Genomic DNA, 26,762 nt, shown 5'->3' on the forward strand with positions numbered 1-26,762 from the left:
CTATTTGCAATTCCATCTCGTACAAAATCCATACATGAAGGCCGCTATGATCCTTGATTAGCTGAGCGAGGTACAATATCAGATGAAAAATCATCTGGAATGAAATTGAGATTGCGATCATATTCGAAAAAAACCTCATCATCTTGCTTCCCATAAACTTAAAGCACAATTCTCTCAAGAAATCAAGATCACCATCAGATAAAATTACAAACAAGAAGACAGTTTACCAAAATCATGAAATTCGCCAACACTATCAAGAAAACTTATCAACAAAGTGTAAGGAAAACACAACAAGTTTGAATGGCAGATTAACAACAAAAAGAGCCCCACAGGAGATAAATAAAAAAAAAATTGATCCATAAATCGGATACAAAATCTCCAAATCAGTACTCAAAACCCAAAATGGCAATTACATAATTTCTTCAACAGACAATTTCCATTAAAAAATCAAGATTTCAGAAACAAGTTCCCAGCACTGTTGTGCTTCCTGCAAACCAAAACTTCCTGCAAACCGAAACAATGGAAACTGCTCGGCACAAATGATTTCGGTGAAGGTGATCTGATCTTCGCTTCACAACAAAAGGGACAGTAGGGAACAATGACGAACACTGTCTCTGGCGTCAATCTTCGTCCAGATCAAGGGAACAGGGGGGAAGGGAACAGAGGAGACGAGCTCGGGTTGGGAAAATATTGTGTTAAAATCTTTCATTTGACAGGAGAAGGGACAGAGGGGAACAAGATGGAACACTGTCTCTGGCGTCAATCTTCGTCAATTTTCATCAATCTCGTCCAGATTAGTAACAGAGGGGAAGGGAACAGAGCTTAAGCTCGGGCAAGGAAAGTTTTTTTACAAGAAAAAAAGTGTCCGTGAAAAGTGCATGGCATGGAGTGAAAAGCAGGTGTTACTTGCTTTTCCAAAACTGAGGTCCAACCTCAGTTTTTGGTGGGGCTATGTTAAATAAAAAGTGTGGTTGAAAATAACCAAACATCTCGGTCCTGCTTTTTTTATTAATCGCAGCCGCAGTGCCAAACGGCCTCTAAAGCTTCGAATGAGACTTCATATCCGAAACGCAGGAAGGATCTGACTAGAAAGTCATTCAAAACTTGATACAACGAATAAGATACACCCATGTAAGTACCCACAAATTCTAACAATATTTTCAGCCATAACCTTGAGGTTCCTTGCTCACAAAGGTTCTCTTTTGTTTTTTTTTTTTTAAAAAAAATTATATTTTCAACTTATCCCATAAGCCAAAAAAAGATATAAATATTAACACAAAGAATTAGACACTATGCTTATTTCAGTAAAATCGAGTACTTTCCAAGCACAGGCGGCTAACAGGAACGTTTAGAGTATGTTTGAAATTGTGATTGTTTTAAAAATTATTTTTAATACATGATAAAAAATAAAAAATATATTAAATTAAATTTAAAAAATTTAAAAAACTCATTCCGATTTTTATTCCTTTGCAAATTCTGAACAATTCTTCCTCCCCTCTAAAAACATACTTCGATAATAATATATGATTTGGGTTTCTTAGGGTCTCTATTTTCTTCTTCGGTTTTTCTTTTACTGCGCAGCTTACTGGAACGCGATGGATTCTACTATGGTCATCAAGGTTTGTTTTATTCAGTGTTTTTGTTGTTGGGTTGTTGGTTCTTTTTGGGTTTGTTGACTAAATATGAAAAAAGTTTGGAAATTGGGGTTTTGTGTTTTATGTTTTGAACAATTTGGATTTATATACAGTGGATTATTGCTTCAATTGTACCTTCTAAGGGAAAGGATTGATCTTTTTTTAGTTTTGCTTATCGTTTGATGTTGCAAGGTAAATTTTGAGAGAACCAATCAGCAGGAATTCGACTGATGAGCTAAGGTTACATGAATCTTTACACGTAACATAAGACTATAGAGAGGAATAGAGGAGGGGAGAAGACTGAGGGAGAAAAGAGATAGAGAGAGAGCAGAACAGAAGCACACTAATTGCATTGTATATTTTTCCACACACCTCTTGTTACATGTAGTGCCATAATTATAGGAGTGTGAATTCTAGAATCTATTACAAGAGTCACACGCGACTTCTTGTAACAGTAACAATAACAAAATTGAAACACAAGGCTGATGCTGGCAGTTAAGTTCCTATTTATTTAAACGGTGCGTATAATTGAAGATACTGAAACGATGACGTTTCGTTACTGACTTTTATTTTAAACTGAAGTTCCCATTACGGTGTGTTTTTGGCTCGCAACAATACCTTCCCCTTTAAAAATTTCCTTGTCCTCAAGGAATAACTGCGGGTACCTCATGAGAAGGTCATCTGCAAATTCCCAAGTAGCTTCGTACGGTGATAGGGTCTTTCAGTGAACTAGGACCTGTGTTGCTGCTTGAGTTTTGTGCTTGACCATCCTCCTGTCAAGAATGGCATGAGGTCGCAACTCTGGGTCTGGCTTTTGAAAAGGTAAGCTGTCGTACACTATCTTATTTCCTATATGTTGTTTTAATTGAGACATGAAATATTAGGTGTATGGCGCTTGAACTGGGAAGGCTGATCAGTTTGTAATAGACTGCCCTTATGCGCTCAATTACTTGGTATGGACCATAGTACTTGGCGGACAGCTTTTGTGAACCCCTCTTGCTCACCGTTTGTTGCCTGTAAGGCTACAATTTCAAGTATACCCAGTCACCTATCTTGAAGATACGCTCACTGTGCTTCTTGTTTGCTAGTTGAGTCATGCGATGTTGAGCCACTTTGAGATTGTCCTTGATAGTCTTCAGCCTGTCTTCTCCTTTTGTAAGTTGTTTGTCAACAACTTCTATGTTAGAATCCTTTGGTAGGTAAGGGATGTGGATTGGAGGATTCTGACCATATGGAACTTCAAATGGTGTAGACTTGATGGACGAGTGATAGCTGGTATTATACCACAATTCGGCTAAGGGTAGCCATTGATACCGTTGATCGGGTGTCTCGCTTGTCATGCATCGCAAATATTGTTCTAGACACATATTCACCACTTCTGTCTGTCCGTCTGTTTGTGGGTGGTAGGCCGTTGAGTGCAATAGTTGAATGCCTTGGTGGGTGAATAAATCCTTCCAGAACCTGCTTAGAAACACCGGGTCTCTATCATTTACTATTGAAGCAGGTAAGCCGTGTAGTTTGTAGATGTTATGCATGAAAGCATTTGCCACCGATGCAGCTGTATAGGGGTGGGATAACGTGATGAAATGGGCATACTTACTGAGCCTATCCACGACAACCAAGACGACGTTCCTTCCCTTAGAGTTGGGTAAGCCTTCAACAAAGTCCATACTGATGTCCACGAAGGGTGCTTGGGGTATGGGGAGAGGTTGAAGCAGGCCGGGTGTTTTGACGTTCTCATTTTTATTTTTCTGACAGATGTGACATTCTCGCACATATGCTCTCACATGTTTTTGTTGTTTCCTCCAATAGAACAGTGACCCTACTCGTTTGGCAGTGACAGTGACACCAGAGTGTCCCCCTATGACAGAGTCGTGGTAGATAGAGATCAGTTTGCCCTGTAAGGTAGAATTATTGCCAACCACCAGCTTTTCCTTTCGGTATAAATGGTCATTTAACCACGTATACTGCGGATGCAAGCTAAGATCTGTGGTTAGGTTGCTGATGATCCTTTGCAGAGTAGTGTCTGTAGCCCAGGACATCTTCACCTCATCTAACAAATTGGTTGAAATGGTGGACAATGTAAGGGCGAACAACTGCCTGTTGGTACATCTAGAGAGAGCATCAGCAGCAATATTTTCCTTTCCTTTCCTATATTCGATGTCATAATCAAAGCCTAAAAGTTTGGCTAACCAAATATGTTGGGATGGGGAAGAAACCTTTTGTGCTAGCAGATACTTGAGGCTCACATGATCTGTTCTGATTGTGAAGTGTCTGCCCCATAGGTAGTGTCTCCACTTGGTGACAACATGTAAAATGGTTAGCATTTCTCTTTCGTAAGTTGATAATGCTTGTTGTTGTGGTCCCAAAGATTTGCTGATGAAAGAGATAGGGTGCCCCTCCTGCATGAGTACAACCCCTATACCCGATCCTGAGACGTCTGTCTCTACCACAAAAGGTTTGTTAAGGTTAGGTAGGGAGAGAACCGGCGGTTGAGTCATGGCCTGTTTTAAGTTGCTGAAGGCACTGGTGGCATCTTCCTTCCAGTCAAATGCATCCTTTTTTAACAGCTGAGTGAGTGGCTTGCTAATGGTCCTATAGTTTTTGACAAATTTTTTGTAGTAACCCGTAAAACCCAAGAATCCCCGCAGCCGCCTAACATTTCGAGGTTCTAGCCAGTTGATGATGACTTGAATTTTCTTAGGATCAGTAGCTACCCCCTCCTTGGAAATAACATGCCCTATGTACTCCACTTGAGGAATACCAAATGCATATTTGTTGCGCTTAGCTACCAACTGGTGCCCCTTCAGCAATTCAAACACAGTGTGTAGGTGGTCTAAGTGCTCAGTCATCGTCTGACTATATATCAAAATATCATCAAAAAATACTAACACAAACTTCCTTAAATGCCTGTGGAATACTTCATTCATCAAACTCTGGAAGGTGGCCGGTGCGTTGGTTAGCCCAAATGGCATCACCAAGAATTCATAATGACCGTTGTGGGTGCGAAATGTTGTTTTAAACACATCATGGGAAGTCATTCTAATTTGGTGATAACCAGATCGTAAATCCACTTTGGAAAATATTGTGGCACCCACCAACTCTTCTAACAATCTACTAGCGGTATAGGAAACTTGTCTTTGATGGTGAGATGATTGAGAGCTCTGTAGTCAACACAGAGTCGTCAAGATCCATCTTTTTTCTTAACCAAGACAACAGGAAAAGCAAATGGGCTGCTGCTTTGTTGAATGATCCCAGACTCAAGCATTTCCTCCACCATCTTTTCCAATATGTCCTTCTGTACTCCAGAATATCTATATGGTCTGAGGTTGATTGCTTGTGCACCTTTTTTCATAGGAATAGTGTGGTCATGGGCCCTGATGGGAGGCAATCCTTCCGGTTCTTTGAATATTTCCTTGTAATGAGTAATTAATTCTTCTAGGGCCACTCTTTCTTTCTGATTGCTTATGGGTGATTGGGACATAAGCCTTGCATCCTTGCGTGTAACTTCACTAGTCGTGAAACAACAGAGACTCATACCTGACAGTTGAGTTGAGTTAACCATCAGGCTGTTAAGTTGTGCTAGTTCAATGGTTTGTACCTTGGTGCAGTCGGTGCCTTTAAGGACTACATCTTGACCTTGCCACTTGAAGGACATCCACAGATCCTTGTAGTTAGACATAACATTACTCAGCGTGGCTAGCCATTGTATGCCTAAAACCATGTCACAGTTGATTAAATCAACAATGAATACGTCTGCAATAAAATGTACTCCCTGCATTCGCCAGCTGAAGTTCCTTCACATTGCAGAGCAGTGCTTAGTACCCCCATTTGCTGCTTCGACCACCAGGGTTCGAATAAGGTGAGCTAGACATTGTAGTTTATTAGCAAACACACTATTGAGGAAGTTGTGTGTGCTGCCAGAATCGATAAGGATGTATAAAGGGTGCTTGTCAACCTTCCCTGCGACTCTTAAGGTGTGGCAACCCATCGTACCCTCCAGGGCGTTGAGAGAAATATGGGGTGTAAGTAAGTCCTACTCCATAACATTTGCTTCGCCTTCGATGTTCCCCATCTCCTCATCATCTTCGAGTATACATAGAGAGTATAGACGCTTGTTTTTGCAGCGGTGACCTGGCACAAATCGCTCGTTGCACCATAAACAAAGTCCCTTGGCCCTCCTTTCCTCTAGGTCTCGAGGCCGAATAGTTCTGGTTGGTTTGTGTGTAGGAGTGGGTAAGATGCCTTGTTGTGGTTGTCTGAAGGTGGTAATATTTGGGGCCACTGTTTGTCTTGAGTATGGCATGAGAGTGTTTTGTTTGAAGGGAACCGAGGGTGGTATGCATTGGAGAGTGTATTTGGGAAGTGTTTGATGTGATTGTGGTTGTGATCGTCTATAAGATAGGGTATTATCTTGCAGTCTGGCCAGATTGTAGGCTTGTCTAAGGGTTTTAGGATCAAACATTTTTACAGGATTTTTTATTTCTATTTCTAGTCCTCCGATAAAGAATACCATGGCATGTCTCTCACTGATATCAGCCTTGTTTCACAGCACATCAAAATCTTGAATATATGTTTCCAAACTGCTGGTCTGTCTTAGTTCCATCAGTTCTTCAAGAGGATCTTAGTGGCCACCAAACCGTCTACACACAGCCTCAGTATACTCTTCCCAGGTGGCCACTCTACCTCTGATGCTCCTTGTGAAGTTTTGATGCCAGTATAGAGCCATCCCATCGAGATAAAATGAGGCCAACTTTACCTTCTCTGTTTCTTTGATTTCTTCCATGTCAAAATATTGATTGCATTTATACAACCATTTGTGAACATCTTCCCCGTCAAAACAGGGAAATCCCTTCGAGGTTTATGTACCCTGTAAGAGTGTGACCTTTTTTCGCCAGAATAACCTATGTTCGAAGCAGAACCACCCTGGGGAAAGTCTTGGTGATCCTTCATGGGACTACGTTCCAGGGTACTCGTCTGTATCCTCTGTAGGAGAGTGGATTGTTGGTAAGCTATTCCACTAATGAGGGCTTTGAGTTCTTCAATCTTATTATCTTGAGTTGCTTTGGTAGTGTGTAGTTGTTGTCCATAAGTTTCCAGCTGTGTTAAGACTTGTACATGTCGTGCTGATTGCTCCTTGTTAGCAACTTCTAGGGAGTCTTCCAATTTCTTAAGATCTTGGGACCTCGTCTCTGGTGGCATGATTGAAGTCTAAAGATCAGAGGCTCTGATACCACTTGTTGCAAGGTAAATTTTGAGAGAACCAATCAGCAGGAATTCGACTGATGAGCTAAGGCTACAGGAATCTTTACACGTAACATAAGACTGTGGAGAGGAATAGAGGAGGGGAGAAGACCGAGGGAGAAGAGAGATAGAGAGAGAGCATAACAGAAGCACACTAATTGCATTGTATATTTTTCCACACACCTCTTGTTACATGCAGTGCCATAATTATAGGAGTGTGAATTCTAGAATCTGTTACAAGAGTCACACGTGACTTCTTGTAATAGTAACAATAACAGAATTGAAACACAAGGCTGATGCTGGTAGTTAAGTTCCTATTTATTTAAACGGTGCGTATAATTGAAGATACTGAAACGATGACGTTTCGTTACTGACTTTTATTTTAAACTGAAGTTCCCGCTACGGTGTGTTTTTGGCTCGCAACATTTGATCTTAGTAGTGTTTGATCGAGGGTTATTGATTTTTTCTGTCGGATTGTTGGGTCAAACATGAGAAACTTGGAATTTGCGGTTTCATATCTTGGTTCTTTTATAACAATCTTGGTTTATATATATTGTGATGTAATGCTCCAATGAGATAAATTTTTGTGTGTGTGTTTTTATGAGCTGTGTTGTTTATTATTTTTTTCCTTTGTTTTGAGAGTAGGATTCGATCAAGGGTTTTTCTTCTTCTATTTTTTTCATGATATGGTTGTTTTTCTTTATTTTGTTCAGACTAGGGTTTAATGAGGGGCATAAATCTGACGGGCTTACTTTTGAAAGATTTTTTAGCAGCTTGAACTTTGGCCTTGGTTGTACAAGGAATCTTCTTTGGATTTTTTATTCAGTTTTCCTTTTTTTTTTTTGTAAATATACCTTGTCAATGGTGCAATTTTTGTTGGTCTCAAACTCGTGAAGATTATCTGTGTTGATGCTATAAAGGATATGTGGACCAATTGACCGCAAAAACTTGTATATTATCTCATCTTTGTTGAGGATTAAAAGGTTTATGCTGAATTATGGAGAAAATATTTGATTTGTCTTTTCAATTCTTTATACAAACAAATGGAATTATATGTTACTCTGCAAGTCTTCGTGTTTTTTTATATTCCATATTGTCTCCCCTTTTACTTATTTATGTTTTCTGGTGTGGACACAGGTTAAATATGGTGATACGCTTAGGCGTTTTAATGCTCATGTGAAGGAGAATGAGCAACTCGATCTTAACATGACTGCACTTAGGGCAAAAATCCTCAATCTTTTTAATTTTCCTGCTGACTGTGATCTCGCTTTAACTTATATTGATGAAGACGGGGATGTGGTAACACTTGCTGATGATGATGATCTACGTGATGTGATGAGGCAAAACTTGAAATTTTTGAGGATTGATGCACAGCTTAATAATGACAAGTTTGGTAAATCTTATGCCAGATGTAGTGGTAGTTCCACCCCTATGAGGTCCCCTCGAGTCCAGAGTCCATTACCATGTCTCAACAATGGTGTTGCTGAAGTTTTGAAATCTGTGCCTGAGCCCCTGCAAGGCATACTTTCCAAGATATCTCATGACCTGGCTTCAAAAGCTGTGGCATCCAAAGCTGTGGCATCCAATGCAGTGCTTACTGAGCTTGCTGACTGCTTTTCAAAGATGGGGCAATCCCATTTGAACCCAGCCCCTAGTCTCAAGATGGTGCAGGTTCAAGTGTCCAAACTGGAGCTGCTGTTCCTACAGTTGTTAATGCATCCAAGGATGTGGGTATGCTAGAAGACTTGCCAAATTCAAACTCACCTTTCAAAACCAGCCAGGAAGAGAGCTTTGAAAATGTTACCAGGACTTCAGCGGCACCACACACGGCTGTCTCTGCTCCTGTTATTCTGAATGGGAACCCTCAAGCTTCCAATCCGTTTGCACATTGTGCTCCCCTTGCATCACAAGTCCCTGCTGGTGATGATGGGAAGGAAGCCAAGAAACAGAATACCTGTCTTCCAACTAGGAAGCCTAATCCCTTTGGTTTGCCCACCTTTCCTATGAATTACGGCTTCCCTTCACCCACTGATTTTCCATTTAGTGGAGTGCCTGTGGAAAATGACTCAGCTCTGCGTTCTCCAAAAAGTCATGCAATTAAGAGAAGCGACTGCGTCAATAATCCCATGGTTGGCATGTTTCATAGGGGTGTTCAATGCGATGGATGTGGTGTTCATCCAATTACTGGACCTCGGTACACGTCCAAAGTGTAAGAGATACAGTTGAACCTTTGATGTTGTGCCTATTCTTATAAAGATGATGGCTGTCGGATTGATGCTATTTCCTCGTCTTCTTTTTTTGTGGCAGGAAAGAAGATTATGATCTCTGCAGTATCTGCTTTGCTGCCATGGGTAATGAAGCTGATTACATAAAGATGGACAGGCCGATGTCTTGCCGTAATCCTTGGTCTTCCAAGTGTTTCAATGATCCTGTATGGGGACTTTTTATCTGTGCTGAAAATATTTTGTGTGTTTTCTTAGTTGATATAATCCTGCTTGCTTTTTTCATTGCTGACTCATCCTTTTCTATTTTCCGCTGCCGGCAGACACAGAAATCTTTGGCCTTCCCACAGCCTCTCTACAAAGGCTCCTGTGGAGTAAAGGGAGGTCAACCTAAGCTAGACAGCCGTTTTGTTTTGGATGTCAATGTCTCAGACGGTACTGTGATGCCTTCATCTACACCCTTTACCAAGATATGGCGAATGCGCAACAGTGGTAGTGTTGCATGGCCCCAGGGAGTGCGGCTTGTGTGGATTGGTGGAGACCAGTTCTTCAGCGCTGATTCTGTTGAGATAGAGGTGGGCATCTTCAGTTTGCTGTTGTTTAGCATCTGCCTTAGCTTAAACTATTCGTCTGACCTTTTATCATTTTGTGGCTTCATTAATCTGTCCAGATTCCAGTCAATGGCGTGCCTATTGATGGTGAACTTGATATTGCAGCTGATTTTGTATCTCCTGCTCTGCCTGGTAGATACATATCATATTGGAAGATGGCACACCCATCAGGTGTGAAATTTGGACAGCGCATCTGGGTTCTTATTGAGGTACTACTGGCATTATAGGTGCTCTCATTCTTCTTTTAATCTGTTCAGTAGTGTAGTTGTTTTTTGTTTTTCAAAGTATTTTTTATTTATAAATATATTATAAAAACATATTTTTTAAAAAATTATATTTTTGAAATATAAAAACAAATAGTATCTAGTGTCTCTTTGATTACAGAACACAGTAGTTATTCCTTATTTGATCTTGCAGGTTGATGCTTCCCTGAAAGATCCGTCCTTCAAAGATCTGAACTTGAATGAGTCCCCCAATTGGAGTGGCTCTAAATGCCATGAAGATTTGGAAAGAATAAGCACTGCCCGATTGTTGATCATGTTGAAGGAACGGGTAAAATTTACCTAGTTTCCTTGTAATATTGATATTTGTTTTTTACCAAATTAATATAGTGAAAAAAATAAATTTTAAATTAGTAAAGGTGATATTTTTTCTTCTAAACTAACATAGCATAGTTACTCATTGGTTATATGAACTGCGCGAAGTTGCGGGATAATTTTTTTTTTGCATAAAAAATATAAAAAATCTAAGATCTAAAAGTGTTAGGTCTTTCTGTAAAGTTATACCTAAGAGTCTTGGGTTTGACTGCAATGTCTGACCCAATAGTAATATTTATAATATTAATAATAACATTAAACTTGCATGACCTAAGTTTAAGTGGGTCTGGTGTTGCAATAGCCTTGGATGTGAGTCTGGTTGCAAGGTCGTGTCATAAAAGTATGATAATTAAATAGATTAATTAAAAAAAACAAAGAAAAAAAACCAACAGGGAGAAAAAAAATAATGAAGAAAAAGAAAAAATCTGAATTAACTGGGTTAACCCGTCAAACTTGGGATTCGCGTCATGAAAGTTTGATAACTAAATAGAAAAAAAATTTGACGGGTTAACCCGTCAAGCCCGGGATACGTGTCATGAAAATCTGATAATTAAATAAAAAGAAATTTAACATTGACAAACTAAACTAAACGAAAAAAATTAATTAAAAAAAAGCAAAAATTCTGGGTTAACCCGTCAAACTAGGGATCCGTGTCATGAAAATCTAATAGCTAAATAAAAAAAATTAACATTAACAAACTAAAGTAAACAAAAAAAATTCATTAAAAGAAAAAAACACAAAGAAAAAAGTAAAAAAGCCCAATAAAGAAAAAAAAAACCCATAAAAGCAAAAAAAATAAAAAAAATAAAAAAAGACAGCTTAGAATATTTTAGTATATATTATTATTATTATATTATTATAATTATAATATATAAGTACAACGAAAATGAAAGGAGTGGGGAAAGCTAAAGTACTTTCCCCACACTTTTTAGAGTATTGTTAATGTATTGACGGGACTTGTTATTTTTTTTTAAACGTGTGTTATAAATATATTGTAATAGCCCAGTCCAATATGACATATATTGTCTGCTTTGGTCTATATGATTATGGTTTTGTTTATAAATTTGTAAAAAATATGATGTGTTCTAATTCTTTTAATTTTTCTTGTATGTTTTGATTTTTTGTGTGAACCTATTTTTTTTCTTCTCTCATTTGTTTTTTAAATTTTTAAATTTATTTAATTTTAATTTCATTATTATGATTAACTCATCAATTGCAATTATTTTTATTCAAGTTAGGTAAAAATAACTAATTCTTTGGTAAAAATCCTTGAATTGACCAGGAAAGACTGCACTGCTTTGGGCCCAGGAAGCGAAGGGAATGAGCTCGGCTTCATCTCCTCCACACTTCTTTTTCTCCGTGCCCGTTCCGCATGCGCTTCGCACGCCATTGGCGCTTTGTTCTCCTCTTCGTATGCTGGCTATACAGAATCAAATCCAAGCCCTCGAAAACCGAAAGAGGGCCCTCCTTCTCGAACAGCAGGAGCTTCTTGTTCAGGCTGCCGCACGTGACCCCCCGAAAGAAACCTCAATCCGTCACGTAGGGTCTGATAGTGGACTGACTTCGTCCGACGAGAGTGAAAGCCAAAGAAAAACCTGAGATAGGATCTCCCCGGGAAGTGGAAATCCTTGAGCGTACCGTCAATTGGGTTAAGATGTGGCTCGAGCAGCTCTACTAGTACCACACGGTAGCTTGCTTTAAAGCCTGATGCGCCGGAGCAGTAAGAAGACTAGCTTTCCGTCTTGCCATTCCATTCTTTATGCCGAAAATGTATTGTCTTGCACATAAAAACTTACAATTTGTTTTTATCATTTTCATTAAAAAATAAATATTAATCTTGGTTAAATTTTTTTTTGAAAAGAATCGTTAAAAAAATTGAGGAACTAAATAAAAAAATAAGGTGGTAAAAAAGAATAGAATTTTTTTTTATGTAAATTTCACAATATATCTACGGAATTTTACAGGCCTCCCCTGTGTTATGATTATGTTAGATTAAAAATTATTTTTTTAATAAATATTTGTTTTACTGTAGTAATAAAAAAAAAACTGATTAAAGTTTTATTTACCACCCTCTAAAAGTGTCACATAACACCCTGACCATCCTATACTGTCTTGACAAGTCATCATTAATTACATCACCAGGATGTAACCTCATCAAAACTCTCTTCGATTATCGTTATCCACGTCGAAAACCGGCCTCTACTTCCGCCAATCTCATTTATATTTATAACAAATTCTATTCATCGTCACAAGAGGAACTCTCTCCCAGGAAGATCCCAATAATGGATCCGAACCCGAAAACCCACCCGATTCTCTCTTACGTCATGGCCCGACTTCCCTCTCTCGGACCCAAACCCCCTGACCTCTCCTTCGACATCGAGCAACCTCCACAGCCACCACCACAACAACAACCACCACCGCTTCCCCAATTAACTGACCCAGCCCTCCTCTCTTCTATGAGACGCGCTGTTGGCGATGTAGCCCAAACCCGATCGATACTCCAAACCCTAGGCCCCCGACCCGACCACGAAACTGTCGACGCTGCGAAACTCAAAGTAAGCGAAATCGAGAGCAATCTATCGAAAGAATTGGAGGATCTTGTGCTTTCTCAGCGGTCGAGTGAGATTGATAGGTTAGAGTGGAGGGCGCATTTGGCTGAGAAAGAAAAGAAGATTCGAGAAGAGGCGGAGAAAGAGAGAGGGTTTTATAAAATGGTGTTGCAATTGGATGAAATGCACGAGGAGTATGAGAAGTTGTTGAAGGAAGCGGAGGAAAGATTGGTGAAGATTTATGAGAAGGCGGAGCGAGGAGGGGAGGAAGAAGAGGAGGTGGTGGTGGAGGAGGAGGAGGAGGTGAGTGAGGAGGTCGTGGGAGTTTTGAGAGAGGGGAGTGGAAAAGGGATGGAAAGAGTGGATTTGTCGAATCGGAGACTCAGAATTTTACCTGAGGCATTTGGGAGGGTTGTTGGCTTGAAAGTGCTTAATCTTTCCAATAATCAACTTGAGGTTTTTTTTTCTTAAATCTAATTTTAAATATTGTTTAGAAATATATATCTTCTATGTGCTGTGAATTAATTTTGATTTTTAATGTGTGAGTTGATTGGATAGAGTGCAGTTCTTATATAATTTGTGTTGGCAAGAAGGTGGATTAAGAGGTTTGCATTTGTTATCGAAATTAAAGGATTGGTAATGTTAAAGGATTTGTGCATGTTAAATCTGTCATTGAAAAAATATAAAAAAAATATTGAAATCCAGGGAAAGCTAATTTGGTAAGGTATCTTACTTTGGCAATGTGTAGAATTAATTTGTGGGCTACTAGCTATGCTTCTGATATGGGTCTGATATGGGTTTGTTTTAGAATTTGATTGAGATTGTGACTATGTAGCTTTTCGAAGTGTTTTTGCTTGAAAATATATTAAAATATTTTTGATATCAGTATATTAAAACAATTTAAAAATACAAAAAAATAAAATAATATGAAGTTCAAAAATAGTTCAAAAATTTTCAAAAGTGCAGTCCAACTACAAAAACAAACACCCAGATGAAATTGTCTATATCAGTTACATACATGTTATGTCATCTCATGGAATTATATAGGTGCTTGAAGTTGCTGGCTGATTATTTCTTCAGTATTTTGTTGTAGGTAATGGAAGATTTATCTTGCCTGAGGTGGATAGGAATAAATACTCTTTTTCACACCATATTATAGGTTCTGTTAAAGTGGTTATTTCTTAGTATGTTACAGTTCAAATGTCCAAACCTTTCTCATTAATGATCATACTGGTTAGAGTTTATAGGTGTATCTGGTGTTAGATTTTTCCCACATTATTGTTTATGAAACATATAATATGAGTGTGCGATCTGCAAATCTTTGAGGACCAACTGATTTGTTAACTGCAATATGAAACCTCTTATCCTTGTTTTGCTTCATGGATGGATATTTTCATTAGGTCATAAAAACAGTGGTGTAGGTTTGCGTGTGTGGTAGTGAAAAGTTTTTTTCTTGTTTTGGCCCCAACTTAAATTATGGCCATCTTGTTAGTATGATCCTTTTTTTTTTTTTTTAATGGTTATTACTTGCCTTATTTTTCCTATTAACTGAGTAGCCTGTATGAGTGAAACAGGTCATTCCGGATTCTATAGCTGGGTTAGAAATTCTCGAGGAGCTCATTCTTGCTTCAAATCTCTTAGAAGCATTGCCAGATTCAATTGGATTACTGCAAAACTTGAAAATCCTGGATGTCTCTAGCAACAAGATAGAGATCTTGCCTGACACCATTTGTCATTGCAGGTAATTGTAATTCATTACAAGTTTGTCCTTTGTCCAGAAATCCTTTACAGTGGACTTTAATATTCATCAATGGTCTAGGTCATTGCTGGAATTGGATGTGAGCTTCAACCGCCTGACATACTTGCCGACTAATATTGGATATGAAATGTTGAATCTTCAGAGGCTTTCGATCCAGCTGAACAAGATTTGTTCCCTTCCCACTTCTATTTGTGAGATGAGATTTCTGTGCCACCTGGATGCTCATTTCAATGAGCTTCGTGGCCTTCCTCTTGCTATTGGGAATCTGGCAAATCTAGAGATCCTCAATTTGAGCAGTAATTTCAGTGACCTGAAAGAACTCCCTGAAACTTTTGGTGATTTGATGAACCTCAAGGAACTTGATCTTAGCAACAACCAGATATCAGCTCTGCCTGATACATTTGGTCGGCTGGATAACTTGACCAAGCTCAACTTGGACCAAAATCCTCTTGTAATTCCGCCAGCAGAAGTGGTTAAGGAAGGGGTCGAGGCTGTGAAGACTTTTATGGCTAAGAGGTGGCTTGACATATTGGTGGAGGAAGAAAGGAAGAGTATGCTTGAAGTACAAGAACAGGCACAGACTGGATGGTTGACACGCAGCACCTCTTGGTTGAAAACTTACGCATCTGGTGTTTCCGAGACTGTTTCAGGAATCTTAAGTCCGAGAGGTCCTAGAGATCCTTATCTTGATCAACAGCTTTGACTTCCCAATTTCCTGATATTTCAAGATCCATTTCTTCTCAACAGCATGCACATTTGATATGACTGGTGAGATGGATTTCTTCTGCTTTCAATTGCTTTCATTCTAATGCCGTGACAATGTCAACTAGAATGAGTTGCAAGTCAAACAAATTTTGTTCTTCTTCCACTCAGTCCTCTTCTGGTTTTGCCAGTTTTGCGACACAATAAATAGGTAGATTCTTGGCTGTTCTGTTATCTGAACTTAACTTTGATTTCAGTACATTTACAGCTGTATATCAAGCTGAACGACAGTTTCTTTTGCTCACTGTTAAATTGCACGGAATAGAGCAATGTTTGGAAGTTGCTCACAAATGCTACTCCACTCCCTGTTTAAGGAGGTTATATACAGTAATATTTTGGGATGGGGTTGACTTTGGATGAATTGTATTATCTTGTTAGAGAAGTTGTTTTTTAAATTATTTTTTATTTGGAAAAAAATAATTAGAAAAAAAAAACATTTGTTTTTGAAAAATATGCCGGCAGAGACAATCGGGCGTGGACATTTTCTTTATCGATACCCACTTCATTAAAGAAGATAATGCCACACTGGTATCGTCTCCATTTAACTCGCTTAGAGGCTGTTTGGTTCTGCGGTTGAACCTGTTTTTCACCGAATTTCAAATTTTTTTTTTTTTTTTTTGCTAAAATTGAGTGTGGTTTGTACTTTTTGGATCGTTTTGATGTGCTGATGTCAAAAATGATTTTTAAAAAATGAAAAAACATCATTGGCATGTATTTCGGCATGAAAAGCTATTTGAAAAGCAACCACTACCACACTGTCAAACACCCTTTTTAGAATACATCATAAGCAAAATACACAGGAGTTCGATAACATGACCCGACTATTAATAGTGTCTACTTCCTCATCTTGTTGATAAACACGGTGTTATGAAAATATATAACAAAATTATTCGAGTGTTTTTAGTATTATGTTAGATAAATCTAGAATTGTTTAGGAATTTATTATCTGAAGACATGATTTTCTTTGATTTTAAATAATTTTTTAAAAGTTAGGTTACAAAAAGTTAGGTTGTTGTAAATCACAAGTTGTTCAATTGTCTAGTTTTCAACAGTAATTTACATGAATCACTTGTGAGAAATCTCCTAAACCATGCCTAGAGTGTTAGCTTTAATATTGTGTTTACGTAGTTTTTCTGTCTAACAGACAATTACTCTTAAAATAAGATAAGAGGCATAGCTTACTATTTATAGGGAAATTTAAAAAACCCTATAAATTGATAAAATATCAATTTGCCCCCTGAATAATATCTATATATTAATTCAGGATAATTTTAGAAATTAACTTAATCAAGTCCTTACTTGATTTTTCTAGGTCTAGAAACATAATCTTATATTAATTATATTATAGACCTTAATTTCTAAAATATATTTTAATCAAGTCATGCTTAATTAAATCATCACGGTTTAATTTATGACTAATGGTTTTTAATGTGTGTGACCCATGAAGTTTCTAACATGTTGGCCCAAATATAAATTATAATTCTAATTAAATAAATTAAATAATTTAATTTATTACCAATTCAACAATTGATTAATTTATTTTTAAAGACTGGGTATATCGTCTAACAACGTGTCATGATCCCCCAAATATTAGAAAAGTCATGGTTTGACTTCACTTTTCAGTGTTAAGTTTCTTAGTGTAATTAATATCCTTTCATCAATAATGTTTTGATTTAACATTAAAGCATAGAGTATGTTTGTCATACTAAATTATGTTTATTCTTTACGTAATAGTCATTGATCGTTTGAATAAATTTTGAAACTCTTTTCAAATCTCATTCTATATTGGTTAAGAATTTCTCAGTCAATACTATTTGAGAATAGATAGAATATTTTTTTCTAATTCACCTATGATGATGAATCATCTCTTGATCACTTAAGTACCTTCATATCATTCATGTTAAACCCAATGTTTGCATTTCGTTACCTCGATAAAGATAACATGTAATAGGATCAAAGCATAATATTCTTTCTATAAGATTACTTAGTGATTTCAAGTCTAAGTATCACCTCCACAACCATCACGTGAGCCTTGTCATAAATATAAGTGATATCTTCATATAAAATTCTCATGCAAGTTAGTTCAGTGTACATGTCTTATGATAAGCACCTACATATTAGTTATAGGTATCTCTTGTACCTCAGCTTATGAGAACAATTGCTTCCTTTCATAAAGGAAATAACATAACATGCATCAGTCTTTACGGTTTTAATGAATATCCAGTATTTAAGAGAGCATTAACCCATAATATTTTAGAAACAATGTTTTGATGCAATACGAATCTTATAATTATAATAATTTTATAATTTTCTATGCAAAACATTTTTGTCTCATGAACTTTATCTTTACTCTAGATTTATTAATATAATATTATATAAATATTAAAAATAAATTAAGCTTTTATTAATAACAAATATGTATTTACATGAATATAATAATGTCATGTGTCTAACTTTGTCTTTAAACTACCAATGACTGGTTGTTCGAGTAAATCATTGAAGATGTTTCGTTCCCAGTCTGACAACTGGCATCATCATCTCGAAGATAGTTATAGAAAATTGTATGCCCATTGCCCATGATAGGCGGTGTACATACTATTTTATAGTTACATGTGATGGAGAGTGTGATCCACATCTAATTTAATATTAAGTCATCCCTAAACATTTCTGATCAAACAAATTTTTATCAGTATATCTTTACCAAGAAATATCGGATCAAAAAAGATTTACGAATATAAATTTTCTGAAACAAAAACACACCCTAGTGAAGGCGTGCTGGTTTGGCACTAACCAGACCCAACAATGATTGGGCTTGGCAGTGTGCCAAACTTCGGCCACGCCCAAGAAAATGAGCATCTTCTCCTGGGCAAGCCCAAAAGAATGATCACACCCTTAATTGGCATGTCTAAGGGAATAAACATCCTCCCTTGACACACCTAAAAAAATGAACATCTTCTATTGGGACGCCCAAGGGAATGACCACATTCTCCCTTGGGCATGCCTAAAGAAATGAACATTCTCTATTGGGACACCCAAGAGAATGATCAAATCCTTCCTTGGACACGTCTAAGGAAACGACCATTCTTCATTGGGGTTTGCCCAAGGGAATGACCACATCCTCTCTTAGGTACGCCTAAGGGAATGACCATCCTTCCTAGGCATGTACAAGGGAATGACCACATCCTCTTAAGGCACACCCACCATCCTCCCTTGGCACGCCCATCATCCTCCCTAGGGCATGTCCAAGGGGATGACCCTCCTCTCTTGGGTCTAGCATAGGGAAAGAGGTCGGCTTTCATGGGCTCAGCTACATTTGACGTCTTGGACCCTAATCTCCTTACACTTTTTAGGTGTATAAAAGTCCTTCAGGGACCCACCATATATTCATCAAACATTAATATAGATGTAAGGGGTATTTATACCTCATCAAATGCTATCAGGGTAAAATTATACTGCATACCCTTTTCTTCACAAAAGAACAAAACTCATAAGCTATAAATATACTATGAGACTTTCAGAATAGAGGTTTACAATCTTCATTCTCTACTGTATATATATTTTCAGAGCATCTCTCTCTAGAATATTCTTGTATTTTTCTCTATCTAAAAAGATACTTATTTGAGCATCGGAGAGTCACAACATCCATCAAAAAAGATCTTTTGCATGTATTAGCCACAAACTATTTTGGCCTACCAAGCACTTATTATAAATGTATCAACCTTCTTGGCTAGGGAGAATGAATGAAATTACTAGAACCAATAGATTAACCAATCATCCAACCCGAGAACTCTATTCCTAAACTATTTGGATTTTTTAGACTTTATTATATATAATACAATCCTATAATGCCAGGGATAGTTATTGCCTTTGATTTTCTCCAATCCTGATATTCCATGCATTTAAGGGTCTTGTATCTCTATCACTGTACATTACTGTTGTCTGATGATATACCTTACTGACATATGATAAAAAAAAAAGATGGTAAAATTTACACAACTATAGAATCGTATATATACTCATGAATTTACACAAATTTCCTTTCTCCATTTACGTTTATTTTTAGTTTCTTCCTCGAAATTTATTGATTTACCCGGAATTCTATCAATTTAATTTTTACTACATCAAGAGTTACGAAGGTAATGAAAAGTAAAACGAAAGACACGTTATGGTGTGAATTCATGTTTATATTTTCAATTATCAGAGACTATTGTTCAGATTCAAGTAGGCCAAGCTGAACAGAGAAGACTACTCAGATGCATGCATTTTACTTGCTGAGTAAATGATTATAATGGTGATAATAATAATAATGGAAGGCACATCAAATTTATTAAGAGAGGTTTCCGTGTGTTCCCAAGGATATAGACATTTAACATTTCTTGTAAAGATGAATGGTAGAGTTATTATTATTTTTAATTAATATGGTGTTCGGGTCAGCTTGTGTGCATCTCGACTAATTTCACGAGCCCTGAGGTTTGTGAGATTCGAACTGGTAATCTCTAGAGAACAAATCTAAAGTCTAACTAGTTAAATTACACCCATTATAATTAAATTGTAGAGTAAATTAAACATTGGATAAGAAATTTTAACGGTAAAATAACCCATTTAGCTAGGTAAATTAATTTTCATATTTAAATTTATCTGCTGATATTTTAAAAAATAAAAAAAATTATTATTATTTTAATATAAATTCAAATTAAAGATCATATAAAAATAAATTACAAATCAAAATCAGAAAGGTTACCTTGCAAAACCGGCGCAGGAAAACAGACATGCATGGGCTCCCATGCTTTCCAATCCCTTTCGACTTTTCAATCCATCAAGACATTTCTCATCAATCAGAAATAACCCTTCAAGAAACTGTCCTTTTCCTCTCTTTTTTGCCGATGGTTTTTTTGGAAGAAGACGAAGCAGACATTGGACATATGGCCATCTCCTTCATGTTTTCTTTTTTTTTTTCTTAACATCTTGGACACTAGGAGACCCACAACACTAGTAGTAGACCCAGCTGGTCTGCTTTTTCCGCTAGGCCTTTTTTAGTTTAGGGTGTTTGTTATTAAGTAGATTTTAAATGTTTTTTTTTTATCAAAATTATTTAAAAAATAATTTAATAATTCAATACTAAGCTTTTTCCTCTTATGCTTGTTGCCAGGGCGGAGTTATGATTATTTGTTAGGAGGATCAAAGTTAATATAACAAGATATAATATTTGTTTTAATTTATTGCACATGAGTTGTAAAACAAAACCTGTATAATTTAGTTTTATTCAAGTAATTTACTACAAACATATAAGACCTTTATATAAGGTAAAATGTTTGGAGCAATACCAAATTGAGTCAAAGTAATAAAGTTAATTTTATTTTCATAATGTATCCATCACTTTAATGTTGGTGGTCTTTATACTTATTAAATATAAACATACAAAGTATATAAGAAACACTAGCTAAAGCAAAGCATTATTTATGTTTGATAAACTTTGAAATAAAGCAAAAAATAATAAAGAATGATTCTTACATATTTATTTTAATTGTGCTCATCGTTCTTTCATAGAATAAAAATCATCGATTATCATATCAATTATGAATCTTTCAGCAATTTCTTTTTCTATATAAACAATCAAATAATTTGCAAGAAAATCATCCTTCATCCGATTGCGAAGTCTTATTTTAACAATCTTCATCACTGAAAAAGCTCGTTCAGTAGGTTGTGAGTTATCAATAATTTTTTTTCAAAAAAAATCAATTCTTCTTATTTTGTTCATGGTTTAACCTAAAATCAAAATATATATCGTAAGAAAAAATTGATAACTCACAAACCAATAAAATATATCTAATTAATTAGAAAAAAAATCATTATAACAAGAATTCAAAAAACAATTGGTAGAACTAGCAAATCCGAGAAAAAAAAGAGAGCAAAAATGATAGGATTATAAAAAAAACCACATTAAATTATTAACAACATCTCAAAATAAAAAAAATTAGATTTTAAATTTAAGCTACCTTGTTTTGTTTGATAAAAGATAAATTAATTAGTGGCTCTGCTTTAATTTTTTTGTAAAAATATTTTACTCGTGATTTGTGTTTTTATTTTTGTTTTTGATCGACTGCAGAATTTATATTAGAGTAAATTGGTGGTTCTATTTTTTATTTTACAAAATAATACCTTTATATTTTTTTTTCTTTTTCACATGGTCAAGAATAAATTCAAAAGAAATCAAAAGTAAAATCACACTTAATTTAAAAGCCACCTCTTTAAAATAAAAAAATATAACATCTCCTCACACTTAATTATCCAATAATACCCGGTAATTAAATAAAATAAAATGCCTTGCAGGAGGGGGGCGGCGGCGCAATTCTGATGCTTTTTTGCAGGAAGAGGCGCAGGACACTCGTTCAACAAGGGAGGAAAATCAGTGCTGATGTTGTTAGATATTGATTAGTAGAATGTTTAGAGTTTTTTTAATTGAATTGAATTCAGATGTTTTAATGAAATTTTATGTTTGTAATTATTTTTTTAATATTAAAAATGAAATTTAATATTTAAAAATATTACAAGAATAAATAAAAAATAACCCGATTAATCAAAGAAAAGAGTTTAATATTAAAATTAACCATAAAAATTGTGATACGGCCATTGAGAAACCAATCACGTTGTGACGGGAAATTGAAATATTTGAAAGAATTTCTGTATTTCTTTTGTGGGTTTATTTTTTTATTTTATTTTTAATTTGTAAATCAATATCTTGATAGATAATCTTTATTTTTGTTGTGTTTTTTAAATGCATTTATATTAAATTGATATTTTTAATGATATTAATATTCTAATATCAAAAATTATTTTAATATATGTATTTTTTTAAAATAATGTAAAACACATCAAAGAATCAATTTCGTAGCATTAATTAACTCAATTAATACCACACCTAATTAGGCGATTTTTTCCAAGTCTCCGCTTATCTCAATTGGAACTCGGCAACTATACAACCAATAAGATGCACCCACGTAAGTATCCTCAAATTACAACAATATTTTCTTGAGGTTCCTTACTCACAAAGGTTCTCCTTTTCTTTCTGAAAAAGAAACCAAAAAAAAAATTATATTTGTAACTTATTCCATAAGCCAAAAAAGGATATAAATATTAACACAAAGAATGAGGCACTAAGCTTATTTCAGTAAAATCGAGTACTTCTTTTACTTTCCACGCACAAGCGGCTAACAGGAACGCTTGGTAGTGATTCTTCATATCCTCTCTCCGATTTTTATTCCTTTACAAATTCTGAACAATTCTTCCTCTCCCCTAAAAACTTACTTCGATAATAATATATGATTTGGGTTTCTTAGGGTCTCTGTTTTCTTCTTCGGTTTTTCTCTTACTGCGCGGCTTACTGGAACGCGATGGATTCTACTATGGTCATCAAGGTTTGTTTTATTCAGTGTTTTTGTTGTTGGGTTGTTGGTTCTTTTTGGGTTTGTTGAGTAAATATGAAAGAAGTTTGGAAATTGGGGTTTTGTGTTTTGTTCTTTCGAACAATTTGATTTATATACAGTGGTTTATTGCTTCAGTTGTACCTTCTAAGGGAAAGGATTGATCTTTTTTCTGTTTGGTTTATCGTTTGATTTTAGTAGTGTTTGTTCGAGGGTTATTGATTTTTTTGTCGGTTTGTTGGGTCAAACATGAGAAACTTGGAATTTGCTGTTTCATATCTTGGTCCTTTTATAACAATCTTGGTTTATATATTGTGATGTAATGCTCCAATGAGATAAATACTTTTATGTGTGTTTTTATGAGCTGTGTTGTTTTTTATTTTTTCCTTTGTTTTGAGAGTAGGATTCGATCAAGGGTTTTTCTTCTTCTTCTTCTTTTCATGATATGGTTGTTATTTTGTTCAGACTAGGGTTTAATGAGGGGCATAAATCTGACGGGCTTACTTTTGAAAGATTTTTTAGCAGCTTGAACTTTGGCCTTGGTTGTACAAGGAATCTTCTTTGGATTTTTTATTCAGTTTTCCTTTTTTTTTTTTTGTAAATATACCTTGTCAATGGTGCAATTTTTGTTGGTCTCAAACTCGTGAAGATTATCTGTGTTGATGTTATAAAGGATATGAAGACCAATTGACCGCAAAAATTTGTATATTATCTCATCTTTGTTGAGGATTAAAAGGTTTATGCTGAATTATGGAGAAACTATTTGATTTGTCTTTTAAATTCTTTTGACAAACAAATGGAATTATATGTTACTCTGCAAGTCTTCGTGTTTTTTTATATTCCATATTGTCTCCCCTCTTTACTTATTTATGTTTTCTGGTGTGGACACAGGTTAAATATGGTGATACGCTTAGGCGTTTTAATGCTCATGTGAAGGAGAATGAGCAACTCGATCTTGACATGACTGCACTGAGGGCAAAAATCCTCCGTCTTTTTAATTTTCCTGCTGACTGTGATCTCGCTTTAACTTATATTGATGAAGACGGGGATGTGGTAACACTTGCTGATGATGATGATCTACGTGATGTGATGAGGCAAAACTTGAAATTTTTGAGGATTGATGTACAGCTTAATAATGACAAGTTCGGTAAATCTTATGCCAGATCTAGTGGTAGTTCCACCCCTATGAGGTCCCCTCGAGTCCAGAGTCCATTGCCATGTCTCAACAATGGTGTTGCTGAAGTTTTGAAATCTGTGCCTGAGCCCCTACGAGGCATACTTTCCAAGATATCTCATGACCTGGCTTCAAAAGCTGTGGCATCCAATGCAGTGCGTACTGAGCTTGTTGACTGCTTTTCAAAGATGGGGCAATCCCATTTGAACCCAGCCCCCCAGTCTGAAGATGGTGCAGGTTCAAGTGTCCAAACTGGAGCTGCTGTTCCTACAGTTGTTAATGCATCCAAGGATATGGGTATGCTAGAAGACTTGCCAAAGTCAAACTCACCTTTCAAAACCAGCCAGGAAGAGAGCTTTGAAAATGTTACCAGGACTTCAGCGGGACCACACACAGCTGTCTCTGCTCCTGTTAATCTGAATCGGAACCCTCAAGCTTCCAATCCATCTGCACATTGTGCTCCCCTTGCATCATTTGTCCCTGCTGGTGATGATGGGAAGGAAGCCAAGAAACAGAATACCTGTCGTCCTACTAGGAAGCCTGTTCCCTTTGGTTTGCCCACCTTTCCTATGAATTACGGCTTTCCTTCACACACTGATTTTCCATTTAGTGGAGTGGCTGTGGAAAATGACTCAGCTGTGCGTTCTCCAAAAAGTCATGCAATTAAGAGAAGCGACTATGTCAATAATCCCATGTTTGGCATGTTTCATAGGGGTGTTCAATGCGATGGATGTGGTGTTCATCCAATTACTGGACCTCGGTACAAGTCCAAAGTGTAAGAGATACAGTTGAACCTTTGATGTTGTGCCTATTCTTATAAAGATGATGGCTGTTGGATTGATGCTATTTTTTCTTCTTCTTTTTTGTGGCAGGAAAGAAGATTATGATCTCTGCAGTATCTGCTTTGCTGCCATGGGTAATGAAGCTGATTACATAAAGATGGACAGGCCGATGTCTTGCCGTAATCCTTGGTCTTCCAAGTGTTTCAATGATCCTGTATGGCTACTTTTTATCTGTGCTGATGTTTAAAATGTTTTTGTGTGTTTTCTCAGTTGATATAATCTTGCTTGCGTTTTCATTGCTGACTCATCCTTTTCTATTTTCCGCTGCCGGCCGACACAGAAATCTTTGGCCTTCCCACAGCCTCTCTACAAAGGTTCTTGTGGAGTAAAGGGAGCTCAACCTAAGCTAGACAGCCGTTTTGTTTTGGATGTCAATGTCTCAGACGGTACTGTGATGCCTTCATCTACACCCTTTACCAAGATATGGCGAATGCGCAACAGTGGTAGTGTTGTATGGCCCCAGGGAGTGCGGCTTGTGTGGATTGGTGGAGACCAGTTCTTCAGCGCTGATTCTGTTGAGATAGAGGTGGGCATCTTCAGTTTGCTGTTGTTTAGCATCTGCCTTGGCATAAACAATTCTTCTGACCTTTTATCATTTTGTGGCTTCATTAATCTGTCCAGATTCCAGTCAATGGCGTGCCTATTGATGGTGAACTTGATATTGCAGCTGATTTTGTAGCTCCTGCTCTGCCTGGTAGATACATATCTTATTGGAAGATGGCACACCCATCAGGTGTGAAATTTGGACAGCGCATCTGGGTTCTTATTGAGGTACTGGCATTATAGGTGCTCTCATTCTTCTGTCTTATACTGTGTCTCTTTGATTAGACACACACACACACACACCCTTGAGAGAACACAGTAGTTATTCCTTATTTGTCCTTGCAGGTTGATGCTTCCCTGAAAGACCCATTCTTCAAAGATCTGAACTTGAATGAGTCCCCCAATTGGAGTGGTTCTAAATGCCCTGAAGATTTAGATATGAATGCCCAGCCTGCTGATGGCTGTTTTCTGGGGCCTCAGAATACTACCTCGCTTTCAGAACCAGTAGAGCCCATGGTTGCCGAACAGCCTAAGAGCCAGGAGTTGTTTCCTATTGATGACGCCTTGCCGGTTGGGCATGGTGTTTTAGCCTCTGCTCCTCCAGAGGCCAGCGCTTCATCTGTTCCTGTTTTATATCCAATGATAGACATTTCTGAACCAGTTCCTGTTTTATATCCAATGATAGACATTTCTGAAACAGCGACTACTGGTCCTTTTGAACCCCTTCCTGCTGTGGATGCTCCAGCTTCGTCTGAAGGAGTCAACATGGAAAGTGTTGTTGAGAAGACCCTCCTAAAGGATCTTGAGGAAATGGGCTTCAAGCAGGTTGATTTGAACAAAGAGATCTTGAGGCGAAATGAGTATGATCTAGAGCAGTCAGTGGATGATCTTTGCGGCTTTGCGGAGTGGGACCCCATTCTTGAGGAGCTGCAAGAGATGGTATAAGTTGTTTGTGGGGTGTGTTTTTTTAGCTTGTAATGTAACAAGACTAGGATTGTCTTGTGTTTCTGTTGTTTTCTAGACATCTCAAGTTTACAGAGTGTACAATGTATGTTGTTGATGCAGGGTTTCAGTGACAAGGAAATGAACAAGAAGCTGCTAAAGAAAAACAATGGGAGTATCAGGGGTGTGGTCATGGATATTCTCACCGGGGAGAAGGCTTAGTTCAAGAATTTTTATCATCCTTTACATTGTCTATAGGGGGTATTATACATAAATCTAGTGTTAAAAAGGGGTAATTAGCTTTTGCTATGAAAACTGCCTAAGGTTTAAGTTGATCTCCATATTGTAGTAGTAATTGTGTTCGGTGCAACAACCGAATGCTTTTGCTGGCTATGTTTTTCGTATCAGGTGAACCTTGAAGTGTGAACTAATAATAATATATCTGTTATATGGTTTATTGTGA

General features: G+C 36.8%; 3 protein-coding genes across 5 annotated transcripts; all 3 read left to right on the forward strand.

Annotated features, from left to right (window-relative positions):
• Nucleotides 1–1,553: 1,553 nt before the first annotated feature.
• On the forward strand, nt 1,554–26,762 carry LOC7484413 (protein JOKA2). Of its 3 annotated transcripts, none has more exons than XM_052446046.1 (8): nt 1,581–1,619; nt 8,016–8,423; nt 24,098–24,747; nt 24,845–24,968; nt 25,095–25,340; nt 25,436–25,585; nt 25,703–26,296; nt 26,423–26,762. In XM_052446046.1, the coding sequence occupies exons 1-8, from the start codon at nt 1,596–1,598 to the stop codon at nt 26,519–26,521; spliced, it is 2,295 nt and encodes a 764-aa protein (XP_052302006.1). In that variant the 5' UTR covers nt 1,581–1,595; the 3' UTR covers nt 26,522–26,762. The 3 variants fall into 3 exon arrangements, with proteins under 3 accessions (XP_052302005.1, XP_052302006.1, XP_052302004.1); XM_052446044.1 differs by lacking the exons at nt 1,581–1,619; nt 8,016–8,423 and adding exons at nt 22,472–22,601; nt 22,715–22,792 and having other exon boundaries at nt 23,690–24,747; XM_052446045.1 differs by lacking the exon at nt 8,016–8,423 and having other exon boundaries at nt 1,554–1,619; nt 23,690–24,747.
• On the forward strand, nt 8,446–11,646 carry LOC7484412 (protein JOKA2-like). Its single transcript, XM_024582443.2, has 6 exons — nt 8,446–9,087; nt 9,186–9,309; nt 9,424–9,675; nt 9,771–9,920; nt 10,129–10,263; nt 11,590–11,646. The coding sequence occupies exons 1-6, from the start codon at nt 8,612–8,614 to the stop codon at nt 11,629–11,631; spliced, it is 1,179 nt and encodes a 392-aa protein (XP_024438211.2). The 5' UTR covers nt 8,446–8,611; the 3' UTR covers nt 11,632–11,646.
• Nucleotides 12,485–15,718, forward strand: LOC7483501 (plant intracellular Ras-group-related LRR protein 9). Its single transcript, XM_002318011.4, has 3 exons — nt 12,485–13,312; nt 14,431–14,597; nt 14,676–15,718. Exons 1-3 carry the CDS (start codon nt 12,590–12,592, stop codon nt 15,316–15,318), a joined length of 1,533 nt encoding a protein of 510 aa, XP_002318047.2. The 5' UTR covers nt 12,485–12,589; the 3' UTR covers nt 15,319–15,718.

Source organism: Populus trichocarpa, chromosome 12 (assembly GCF_000002775.5).
Source record: "Populus trichocarpa isolate Nisqually-1 chromosome 12, P.trichocarpa_v4.1, whole genome shotgun sequence".
Taxonomy (NCBI): Eukaryota; Viridiplantae; Streptophyta; class Magnoliopsida; order Malpighiales; family Salicaceae; genus Populus; species Populus trichocarpa.